This window comes from Polypterus senegalus, chromosome 2 (genome assembly GCF_016835505.1).
Source record: "Polypterus senegalus isolate Bchr_013 chromosome 2, ASM1683550v1, whole genome shotgun sequence".
Lineage (NCBI taxonomy): Eukaryota > Metazoa > Chordata > Cladistia > Polypteriformes > Polypteridae > Polypterus > Polypterus senegalus.
This window is the reverse complement of record NC_053155.1, coordinates 101,238,481-101,251,022: the sequence shown is the minus strand read 5'-3', so window position 1 is coordinate 101,251,022 and position 12,542 is coordinate 101,238,481. Positions and strand designations below refer to the sequence as shown.

General features: G+C 37.0%; 1 protein-coding gene across 1 annotated transcript in view; it reads left to right on the top strand.

The window, feature by feature from the left end:
• Nucleotides 1-847: 847 nt before the first annotated feature.
• Nucleotides 848-12,542, top strand: part of p4ha3 (prolyl 4-hydroxylase, alpha polypeptide III) — a 60,869-nt gene continuing 49,174 nt past the window's right edge. Inside the window, exons 1-2 of the mRNA XM_039744282.1 lie at nucleotides 848-1,203; nucleotides 9,925-10,079. Of these exons, the coding sequence (XP_039600216.1) occupies nucleotides 1,031-1,203; nucleotides 9,925-10,079 (328 nt within the window). The 5' untranslated portion in view covers nucleotides 848-1,030. The remainder of the gene's footprint in view (nucleotides 1,204-9,924; nucleotides 10,080-12,542) is intronic.

The window sequence follows — 12,542 nt, the reverse complement described above, 5'->3', positions numbered from 1 at the left end:
GAATCATGTTGTAGCTAATTCAGAATTACTTTTAATTCATTAATCTTTTATTTAACATTGTGCAGTATTAAGGTCAAAGTGTTTTTTTTTTCATGAAAGCAAAACATTTAATATTTTGTGCAATGCAACCTACGCATATAAGCTGTATGCCAGAAATTACCTTAGTTTTGATTTTAGTATAATTCTAATATTGTAATAATAATTGGAAGAAGAAAATGAAGAATACAATTTACTTCTATAGTAATATTCCCATGTTCAAAGTCCTAAACTTGGTGGAGTTAGGATGTTCTTTCTGTGTAGTTTTATGATACTCCTGTTCTCTACTACATCCAAAATATATGTACCTTTGATTAACTAACCAACTCAAAATTAGTTTTGCAAGCAGAGTATAAATGCTTGAATGTGTCCTGTGACGGACCAGCATCTTTGCTAGATTCCTGCAAAGGCAAATTTCAGTTCACTGCAATTCTCCGAATCTGCAAGAGAAAAATGTTTGCATTACTCATTTTTCTAAATTTTGCATGTTATAGATTTGTAGGTATTGTAAATTTATATAAACCATTTTAATGAGTATAACGCTAAATGTGCTGTCGATTGTTCGATTGGTAAAGTTTTTAAATAATAAAGAGATAGATAGCATAGTCAGAAATCCCTTTCATTCCTTCATCTCAACGAAACCGTGGTACAGTACTTTAAAAAGTAACTTTCAACGGCCTTACTTTTAATATGCTAATACTCGGCCAGTTTCATATTGATATTTAGGAATGGACCCATCACGGCACAGCGCCGTCAGTTTTCGATGTCTGCACAGACTCCTCGTTCTCTCCTCCCACTAAACATCGCTGTGCCTCACCCTCTGTTCACACTGCACAAGCGCGTTTGTTCTGCGCGCAGCTCTTCGTCTAAATGGAAATAACGTGAGGATGCAGACGCCGCTTGTTGATCTTATCCCGGATTGCTAGTAATAGAACTATTACTATGAAAGCTCAGGTCTATGTACTAACAGGATATTCACGAAAGTGTGTTAAAAATGCACGTCTTCCCATTGTTCACTGTAATGCTTATCGCGGCGCAGGGGACGCTTGGCGAAATGTTCACGTCCGTGGCGGACGCCCAGAGATCTGTGGCGGTGGAGATGGAGCTGCTCGGGTACTTAGAAGAGTACCTTGAGCGCGAGACCCTTCGGCTCAACGATCTCAGAAGGTGAGTGAGTGAGAGTGCAGAACAAGCTCGTATAAAACTTCTCATTATTGAGTCTTCCTTTTCTTTTTAATGTTTAACGAATCACTAATTTTCGCAGACTTAATTTTAGCCCAAAGATTCCCACGTAGATGTAAAGCAACACTGTTTATAGCTACTTTAGAAGCAAGCTAGTGCGGTATAATAAGAGTTGAAATTCACGTGTGGAAATGGTCTTGTGTGAAGCGTATACTTAAGAATGGCTGGTCAGTGGAACTGGATGTAACTACAGCAGAAAATGAATAGACAATCCTTTTGGTAACATTTTGAGAGAGTAGTATAAACTGGAAAGTACAGAGAAGGTTCACCATTTAATTTTATTGTTATTAGTACAATTAATATACACAATCTATTGCTTTTTAATAAAAATTGTAAATAAACACCAATTTATTATTTAGTACCGCAGTAAATGTAGTTTTGCTATTCATTATAAATGAATATTCTTGGATTGGGAAAGGAAGTGGAGTCCCCAGTGAAAACCTACGTAAGCATTCCAAGAACAAACTCCACACTACTATATACATTACTATATGTGTATTTACTTTGAGCCATAGGAAACCACAACTGGAATATTTTGCATGAATTATATACATCCTTTAATTTTCCATATTCTAAAACCAATAAGACTGGCACATTGGTAACACTGCTTCCTTACAGTAAGGTGAGCAGGGTTCACATCACAGGTCCTCCCTGTGCAGAGTTTGCATGTTTTCCTGTGTCCATGTGGGTTTCCTCCAGGTGCTCTGGTTTTCTTCTAGGCCAAAGACATGCAGGTTGGATAGATTGATAATACTAAATTGGCCCTAGTGTGTGTGTGAGTGTGTGTTTGTGTATTTTCACAATCTAATGGTCTGTTGCCCTGACCAGGGTTTGTTTCTGCCTTGTGCCCTGTACAGGCTTGGATAGGCTCCAGCACCCCCAGTGACCCTATTCAGAACAAAGTGGGTTAGAGCATGATGAAGTTAAAACCATTCACCAAATACAATACTCCAATGACTTTTCCTTACATGTGTGACGGACGCTCTGCTGCATACGTCCCGGGGGAGCCACCAGGGAGTGTGCAATACCTTCCCTGGGGGCAGTCTCCCTGGCCGTGGGTCCTTCCTCAGTCTCCCCCGTGGCTTCATGGGACATGGAGTCCACCACAGCCCGGTTGGGAGATGGGGTGGCCGCTAGGGGGTGCTGCGGAGAGCCAGCCACCACATCGGACGACTTACCAGCAATTAAGGCCAGCTGGTCAGGCACCTGGAGCACTTCCGGGTGGGCTATAAAGCAGGCAACCTCCCTCCATTCGGGGCCAGAATCGGGAGGAAGTGGACGAGGTTGCCTGGGAGGAGTGGTGGTGGCAGAAGAGGGTTGTGAAGAATTGTGCTTTGTGCTTTGGTACTGTGTTGGGCCTGTTGGACACGGGGAAGACGTGCCCCTCGGCTGAAGGAAAAGAGAATAAAGCCTGTGTGTTTTATACACGTGCCTCTGCATGGTCTGTGCCGGGTCGGGCGCTATATAGCGCCTTTCTTACACATGATTTTACTTAACAAAGTAAAATGTCCTATTTTCATCCATTAATACTGGTTGGCTTGATGGAAGAACATATAGTATTGGTGCCTTACAGTGCTTGGACCCTAGCTCATTGCCCAACTGGAGTTCTGTCTGCATGAAGTTTCCCTGTGATTCCCATCTTCATGTTGTAATGGGCATGGTGGTACATATAAAGAAGGAAAAAGAGCAAAAACAGGATTAGGAAACTCATGGTCAAAGACAAAAGAAACAAATGAATCTGAATATCAAAACCTAATATGAAAACTAAAACTTGAAGTCAAAAGCCACATGAAGACTTAATCTTCTAAAAAAGATTTTTTCAATATCCGTAACTTTAAAAATAGTTTGTTAATTGAACCCAAAATCTTAGACACCAGCAATAGTTTGCCCCTATCTTGTATACTAGCTAGTTGATGACATCTTATGGTGCAACTCCCTGTTGTCACATGATGGGATTGGATCACCACTGTCAATAAAAATATGGCTGCCATCATGAAAAATGACTTAAAATGGTGGGATTCACAGTAAAAAAATGGAAAAGTGGAATTAAAAATGATAATAAAAATTCATAATGCAAAAATAATCTAAAAATAAATGTCACACAAGTACAATAAACACATCTGTAATGTTTTAAACTCCAAAACCATGACACATGTAGGTTTCCTCCTGGGATCCCAGTTATATCCCACAACCTAATAGCATACAACTGACTTTCTTAGTAACTTTGAGCTGGCATGATTTGAGTGCTAGTGAATGTGCTTAAGGGCAGTGGACTGGCATCCTGTTAAAAGCTGGTTGCTCGCCACACTAACCGTATGTTGCTGTCATCATTACTAGTTCCCTGTGATCCTGTATTAGAAAAAGAGTTTATAGGAAACAAATTCAAGAATATTTAAACTATTGTTTGAAACAAATACCCTAAACAGTTATGATGTAAATGTGTAAACATTTTGGACTCTGAAGTGTGCAGCCTTTGAAGAAAACACAAAAGATCTATTAAATAAAGTCAATTCAACAGAGCACCTAGTTAACTTCTGAAATTCATTTTACCATGAATATGAGCATTTTTATAAATCCAATGTTTTATAGTACTCCTGATACATTTTTAATAGTATACTGGATTTTTATATACAGTATTATACCCTGTTTCCTTTCAGTCATTTTTACATATTCTTGATTTTTGAGCTACTGTATGTGCTTTTACCCCAAGCTAATGAGTTAAGTTTCACTTTGCCTCTCTCAACATTGATGTCTGTTTTCCTTTTACTTTCTTTCTTTAACAATTTCTTCTTGATATCCATATGGTACTGTTTGTTTCCAAGTTGTACTGCATGCCTTTTGCCATCTGTTTCTGTCAGTCTCAATAAATAATGTCAGCTTCTTTCTGTCTTTTCTGTGTATCTCTCTGTCTCACAGTGTGTGTCATTATTAATTTAGAACTTACCCATTCATTTCCATGTTTGTTATTTCTAAGACTTCTGCTTTCGTTTAATCTGTCTCTGGCTCTCTTTCTGAATACAGTACGAGATGTGTAATGTTTATTTATAATACAGTGTCTCTATCTTTTTTGTGTCTTTGCCTCTATGTACATGCCCTGTTCCTGACTTCTCTCACACTTTCATTCCCATAAATACTATTAAGAATGTTGTAAATGCCACCACCTCATATACTCCAGGGCTTGGATATTGTGCCAAAAGTTATTGTATCACCCGCTGCATTGGAGCTTGACCTGCAGCTCTTTCAGACTTAATAAGGACAAAATAAAGCTTAAAGTTAGTCAGACCCAAAACAAACCTCCAAGTCACCTGTCACTCCAGCAGATTAAGTGCACTTTTTATTTTTATCTAACAAGGTTTCTGCACAATGCACAGCTTGCTAAATCTTAACTGCAATCTTTAACAGAAAATTAGTAAACTTGTTGATACAGAAAATGAATCATTAGTCACCAAATGAATGAGCATTACTTAGGCATTCCACTTTGTGAAACTGAATAACATGGCCATAGGCAATGCTCTACCCCCCAGCACTGAGTGGAAAGTTCAGCTGAAATGGAGATTTTCTCAGGACAAGGTTTCAGGCAACACAAATATACAAGCAGATGTTTAAATAGTTGAAGCTAAGATGATTGAAGGGATTGATATCCCTCTTCAGACACCTATTCTTTCAAATGGCAACAGTAAAAAGCCACTGAAAGAAGAAAATGCAGAGGCATTTTACTAGCATTTCCTGCCCTGTTTTGTAGTTTTACTCTGTAAATGTACTTGGTCTTTATTACCACCCCACACCCATTCCTTTTGTCTATCACTTTTGTAAAATTATACCTTATCAGTCCTGAATTTGTTAAGCTTCTTTCAATACAGGTTACTGGATTTAATCTGTTAGGTACAGTATACTTCCATGAACTAGCTCTTGTCAGCTAGTGGTGTGTTTATTTTATCAGATAGGTTCTGATAAAGAGTCTTCAAATATTCCACTGTTTAAGTTCTAAATGTGATACTGTACTGTGATCTTGTTAGCTCAACCATCTACTTTTTGATGGTCCATACAGTTAATTGTGCAATATAAAATTAAGTGTGTTTGAATGATTCATTGATCAGTTTGCTTTATGACTACAGCAAACCTTTCTACTTCATTAATGAAATCTACAAACTGTTAACCAAAAAAATCCTTAAAAAAGAGGTACACATAGTAAAATAAATAAGTTAACAGTCTCAAACTTATTTTATTATAATTGAAGGTGGCACAATTGACAGTAACTATCCCATGCGTGAAATCAATCCCATGGCGGGAATCCACAATGGGACCACCCACTCGCTCACTTACATAGCCTCTACTTAAAAAATAACAATTAACATAGCACACATCATTGGGATGTAGGCACCAGAATGACACCAGAATGCCTGAAGAAAAATCAGCATACACCTGGGAAGAATGTGAAAACTCGCTACAGACAGCAACCAGGCTTATGATTCCAACTCAGGAAGCTAACTCAACAGTGCAGAAGTGTTAACCACTGTGCAACCATGCATCACTAAAATCACAATTTTAGCAAAGGATTTAACATTATTAATTTGGTATATTTATTTGGAATCCATTATGTTTTGGTATTTTTTAATTATTGAATCTTAGACAATTAAAAAAGTAAAGTTTCTGACTAACATAACCCTCAAGAAATAAACAAGTATATTTGTACAGTTAATGCATTACTGTCCTGGAAAGATTCAGTATTCACATTTCATTTAACATCAAAGTTAAGATGTAGTGTACACTCATTATTTTATTTTTTATTGCAGTTGTGGTACAGTAAACTTTTGAATCAAATAATTCCACAAGTTACAGAAGATGTGTTACAGTAAACACTGGACCATAAGAGGGTAGATTTTGTTAACCTTGCAGTTGTATCAGCCGTAGTTTAGATTCTTAGTTTCCGCTGTAAATATTTAGCTACGTTCATTAAATATTTAGCTATGTTCAGTATCTTTCACAGAGTCAATCTGATCTTGTGAAAGTGAATTTTTCTCAAGAGAGGTTTGAAATTTTGAATTTTTTTCTTTGCATTGCATTTTACATGACAAAAATGTTAATGTAGGGCCAAGATTTCATTGTGTGAGAGAGAGAGAGAGGTGAAGAGCAGGCACTGATACAGCGCATTGCCGCACCCACCCCATGACGAACCAACTCAGGATCCCATATTAGGACCTGAGTGCAGCCATGCAGCGGGTGACACCTCAGAACCACACTAGTTCACATGGAATAGAACCAGTGTGAGGTTTTTTTTATGGTGACTGGTGTGCCAATTCTGCCACCAACCCCCAGGTTTTTCCCTGCAGATTAGAGGGCCTACTTGCAGGGCTGGATGCAGATGAACGTCATACCCAGGACGGAGTCATAAGATAAAACCAAATGTTTATTTCAGAGTGTCATTGCATATTTATTGCGTAAATTATTAATACTTACACAGTACCTTAAGTAACATTATTGTATTTTTAAAAATTAATGAAAATAAAGTTCATCAAACTTTGTGTTACTTAACACACTCTGTGACAATTTCATATTTTCTGATTTTAGAAAGAAAAGTTAAGAATTACTTCATCTTTTTAACCCCTTGCCTAAGAAACTTGAATGTTTTTCCCATTTAATCCTTTAAATTGTTGATTGACCACCATATTACATACACCTGCAAATAGAAAATTGGTACCACATTTTCCTTTAGAATAACCCAAAACAACTAGATCATTGACTCAGTACTTAAAGTGCAGCATAGGAATGTTAGGTAGTTATGAATTTAGGTTTCAAAAAACTTGCTCCACCTCATCTTACAGATGCTCTGGAGGACTGAGGTCTGGTAATTTCAAATGCATTGTTTTCGTTTTCATCAACAACATGGAGTGGCCTTGGGAATGAGCAAAGGTTCTTGTTCAAAAAAGCAGTGAATAAGGTGTGAACACATTATTAAGTCTAACCATAACATCCCTAGATTTAAATTAATCCAATGTATTATTTAGTTTTTTCTTATTGTTTTGGCTGACTCCTTTGTGTTTGGTATGACTCAAGATTTGGTGTCATCCTTAAATTTCATCAGTTTACTAACTTACTAGTAACAGTCTAAGCACAGATTCCCTGGGAACTCCACTGATAACCTCACCTCATAGGGATGTGTGGGATAGAAGAATGGGTAAGTGCCACATGAGGATCATTTGAAAAAAATGCTACAATTGTTAGTACAGCCTTGCTCCATAAGTATGTGTGAACAATTTGAAACTGATTGAACAGTCCTCTATCAGGATTTAATAGGTGGGTGTCCTAACGAGATTTCATATGAAAGCATGACATAGAAATGACAGAGTCGATCTTAGTTTTTTTTTTCTTTTGTTACCATTGTGTTTATTCAGACACCCTTTTTTCCTTGTGCTTTTGCAATATGTTTAGTGGGTGAGAGGATACAGTGTAATAGTTGTTGATATTAGGATGAAATATGTCTTTCAAAGTGGCCCCTAGCCTTGTTTCCTAAAAAATAATAGATAAGAGAAAAAGAAGGCAAAACCCCACATACTGTATCTTGGGAACAAACCACAGATGAAGATTGAAAAAGGAGTAAGAGAGAATATGAAAAGTAAATATTATATGCTAGAATGTTCCAAACCCTGTTCTGCTGACAGTAACGTCAAGTGTTGCATTTCAGAAATGAGATATATGAGTAGGGTGATGTACATTAGAGTTTTTGGCCACCCCACATACAGGAAAGATCAGTGAAACACATGATAAGATTGTGAAAAGGCATGTGATTATGTCTGGGATGGATGAAATAAAGACCATGACAGTTTGACTCCTGCAAAAAAAACTAATTATTTCATCTTTTACAATGGACTATTTCAATACTCCCCTAATATGAATCTGTTAACAAAGTTTAATATATTGTAAATTATTGAGATTTGTATTACCATGCTTTAATCTGAGTAATTTGCGTGAAGTAACTTTTTTAATACAGTGTAATGCTGTAATTAGGTACAATTAGGTAATTGTTGTTCCACAGTGTTTATAAGTACGTATATATATATAAATTGGGGAATAACAATTACAATTGAGTGCTTAATCACAGCATTATATTGTGTTACACTCTAAATAAAATGTAATAACACCTAGTTACGCTGTAATTATATAGGTAATTACATAGTAAGTAGAGTGTAATTTGGGACACCTAATCTAAAGTGATACCAAAAACTCTGTGTCCACATTTAAGTGAAGTGTTTGGGTAACTTTGTTTTTCACAATGTTAAAATGAAGGGAGAGGTTTATAAGAAACATGCAATCTTTAAGCATTGTCATTTAAAAATCTATTAATCTTTCAACATTGCAAACTTAGATTTTTTCTCCACTTCACCTGATAAGAGCTCTTGAAGACTGATTTTTACAGAATTGTGAATTCTTCACATGTGTGAATAGAACCAGTCAAAATGAAAGGGGTACATTTTGTGCTCTGGATGCCCTTCCTCCTGACACGCATTTCTAAGAAGAATGCTCAGGTGGTTGTACTCTTCCGCTGCAGCTTTCACGCTGCGGGTGCTTTGTTTGATTCCATCCTAAATTTGTCTAAAGCATGAAGTAAAAATCTAGTCTGAGTTGTAGTGAAGCATCTCACAGACATACATTTTGAAGGGCTATAACGCTTAAAAAATAATATTGGGACATGGAGCATCCTGTGGCTTCTCCCCATTGTATATACACTATGTGAAGCTGTTATATTTAAGTGTTTAAGAACCAAACAGTGTTAAACACATTTTGCTTGAAATATATGATTCATGAAAAGAAAGAGACCCTCTCCCACTCCAACCCTGTGAAAAGAGATTCAGTTGAAACTACAAGGTAATAGAATACCTACAAAAGAGGGCAGCAACACAGTCACTAAGCCATAATCAATGAAGAGAAATAAAAGGCATAAAGGAATAGACTGCCAGCTGCCCAGTCGTTAGGTGGTTGTACATTAGAGTACAGATTTCTGAGGGTGGAACTGGATAACCTGTCAAGAGTTTGTGAAGGACCAGGTTATAGAATAAAGTCCTCCAAAAATTAGTAGAACAGGATTCTGAGAATTTTGAGTGGGCCTACAGATGCACACGGACAGCAATTGCACACAAAGAGAAAAGTACCTATTGGGTAGAATTGGAAATGAAACATTAATGGTCTAGAAAGAAGAAAATGTGGGGAGAAAAATATATGTTAATAGAAAGCATTTAGATATATTTGAGGGGGAAAGTTTCAAAATATATAGAGAAAAGTACCCATTACAGTTGTCAGTCTGCTCAGATTGTTATTGTTTCAAAGTTGTGTAGAAATGTTAGGCAGTGTTCTATTGAACACACTTTCAACTTTTAGAATGTTTTTCAGGTTCTTTTTTTTCTTAGAATTGTTTGTAATGTGGCATAACCACAAATATGTATTAAACAGTTTTCCCCTCAGTTGAGCATTGGTGTCTTGCTGGTGTAAAACCATTGAAGTTTTCAGACTCTGTGCTAAAACCAACCACTGATGTGAAAGTGTCAAATGGCATGATGAATCCTCTGTCAAATAAATACTACACCTTTGATGTTCATTTCTCTTAAATGTGTCTGACAAACATCATGTAAGGTGCTCTCTTTTTTATTTCAGGTTCTTCAAAAAGGTAAAAGGTCAGCATAGTGACATTTATCAAGGTCAAATGAGTGCAATGGCAAATCCTCTAGTTGCATACTCACTGATTAAAAGACTGCAGTCAGAGTGGCTAAATGTGGTTTACAGCACAGAAGCCAATGAGAACATTCAAGGTAATCCTTTCTGTTGCTTGTACCTCAAATTCTCGTTAAATTATTTCTGTTGCTTGTACCTCAAATTCTCTTTAAATTCCTGCTGAGTCTTAAAAATATTGCACCCTATATAAAAAAAATACCTCATATAATGATCAATTATATAGAATCCCTGAAACGTACGAAAAAACTCATAATCCTTGGCCACCTTAAATTCCTTTCCACCTCTCCATCAGCATCTTTTGTTTTGCATATGTGTCAAGCAGCAGGCAGCCTGCTATCCCATCCCCGACCAACGTAGCTTTAATCATACACCAAGTTCTCCCAGTTCAAGTCTGTTTATCTGGGTGTGAGGTGTCTTGAATTGTATAGGGTAAATGATAATATGTCATACCCTATCCCAATTTCTTTTACTTTGGTTAAATTCTTGAAAAACGTGCACTTGTTTTGTTATATCTGTGTCTTTTGTGAAAGTGTTTATTTGAAATTTGGGCTTCAGTCTTCACACATTCTACACTTCACATCAGCATTTAGCCAATTATTAGTAGAACATGAAAAAAGTTTCTGTTCTAGTTATGTGTTGAACATTTCTTGCCTCACATTTCCTATCATCCTACATCTACACAGATCATTGTAGACATGGAACACACTTGAAATGTATATGTTCCAAATAACGATATATTATTTACCATATACAATTCAAAGCACCTCACACCCAGATAAAGAGACATGAGCTGGGAGAACTTTGTGTACGAAAAGCTGAGTCCGTTGGGGGATGGGATAGCAGGCTGCTGGTGCTGATTGACACATTTGCAAAACAAAAGACACTGATGAGGAGGTGCAAGGGAATTTAAGGTGGCCCAGGATTACGAGTTTTTTCTTAGGTTTCAGGGATTCTAGTGCTAAGGAAGGTTAATATTCTCCTAGGGTCAGCTTGAGGTATTCTGATTTTCATGTCCCATAGGAAAAAACAGAAATGTTAAATAAGATTAATGACTCTTAACTGGCCCGATATGATAATGTTTATGCCTGTGAGTGAGTGTGCCCAGTGATGTATTGATACCTGTCAAGTGTTGGTTACTGGTTTGCTGAAAATGTAGGTTTCAGTTCAGTTGGTTTAAGCAAATTCAGAACTGAAAGGATGGATGGATGAAATTTATTTTATTTGGAATGTGAGCAAACGTTTTTCCTTTTTTTTAATTGGTGTTTTCTGATATTAACTAACACTTTTCTTTTTTCCATAAATCTGGTAAAATCAACATTATTCTTTTTTGCATTACTTTTTTCTTTATTCTATTCTTTATGCATCTCTTTATTGGTCTGCCAATAATGGGGGCTAGTTAACTTTCTACAGTTAGGTATTCCATCCATCCATCCATTGTCTAACCCGCTGAATCCGAATAGGGTCACGGGGGTCTGCTGGAGCCAATCCCAGCCAACACAGGGCACAAGGCAGGAACCAATCCTGGGCAGGGTGCCAACCCACCGCAGGACAGTTAGGTATTCTACTTAATCAATTCTACCAGAACTCTCCAAACACTAAGTCACTGACAATGCTTCTCCTAATTTACACCTAACCTTTTATGTTTGAGTATAGGATCCTCTGTACTAACACGTGCATTTTATATGGAGTGTTACAAGGGCTTCTCCACACTGGATTGGGCCTGCAGTATACTGGCAGGTGGGTTACACTTGAACTGAAATGACAGTTGTCCCCACCTGTTTTAAGTCTACCCTTGTGCCACTGCCAAACCATGATTTTTCTATGGACCTTAAATGACCTTCACCCTGTTACTGTTACCCCATTATTGCAAAGTGTTTTGAGAAGTTAGTCCTTTTTCATTTGGAATTCTGTCTGCCATCAGCACTGGATCCTTACTAGTTTGCCTATCTCACCAATACGGGATGATAGATAATAGCAATTCCTTATGTTAGAATGGTATTTATCAGTTTTATGTTGGCCTTTAATACTGTTATTCATCTAAGCTGATCTCAAGGCTTACTGATCTGTTTATCTACATATCCCCCCTGAAAATGGATTCTGGACTTCCTCAGTAATAGACCACAGTCTGTTAGGCTTTGTAATCACACCTCGTCTAACTTTAAACTGAATACTAGAGTTCTACAGTGCTGAGTGCTTAGATCTCATTAAAAATTTAAAGTTACACCTTGAAATTGATGCATTACAGCAGGAGGAAACTACTCCTAACAGCTAAAAACAGGGGTAAAGGCCCATAATACACCACAGTTTTTTTTTAATCATTATAGTGGAAAAATTCCAAATTTCTTTAAGCTAGCAAACATTGCCTTATTTCATTAAAAATGCTAATGCCTCTGGTTCTAGTAACCATAGGCTGTTTAATTTAATACATAAGAAACAAGAAACTTAATAGAAGCAATTTTTGAGTACAAAAAATGACAATACATATCAGGTACTGTATAGTTTCTTAGTGGACAGTCAACATGGGTATTAAAAAGAGACAT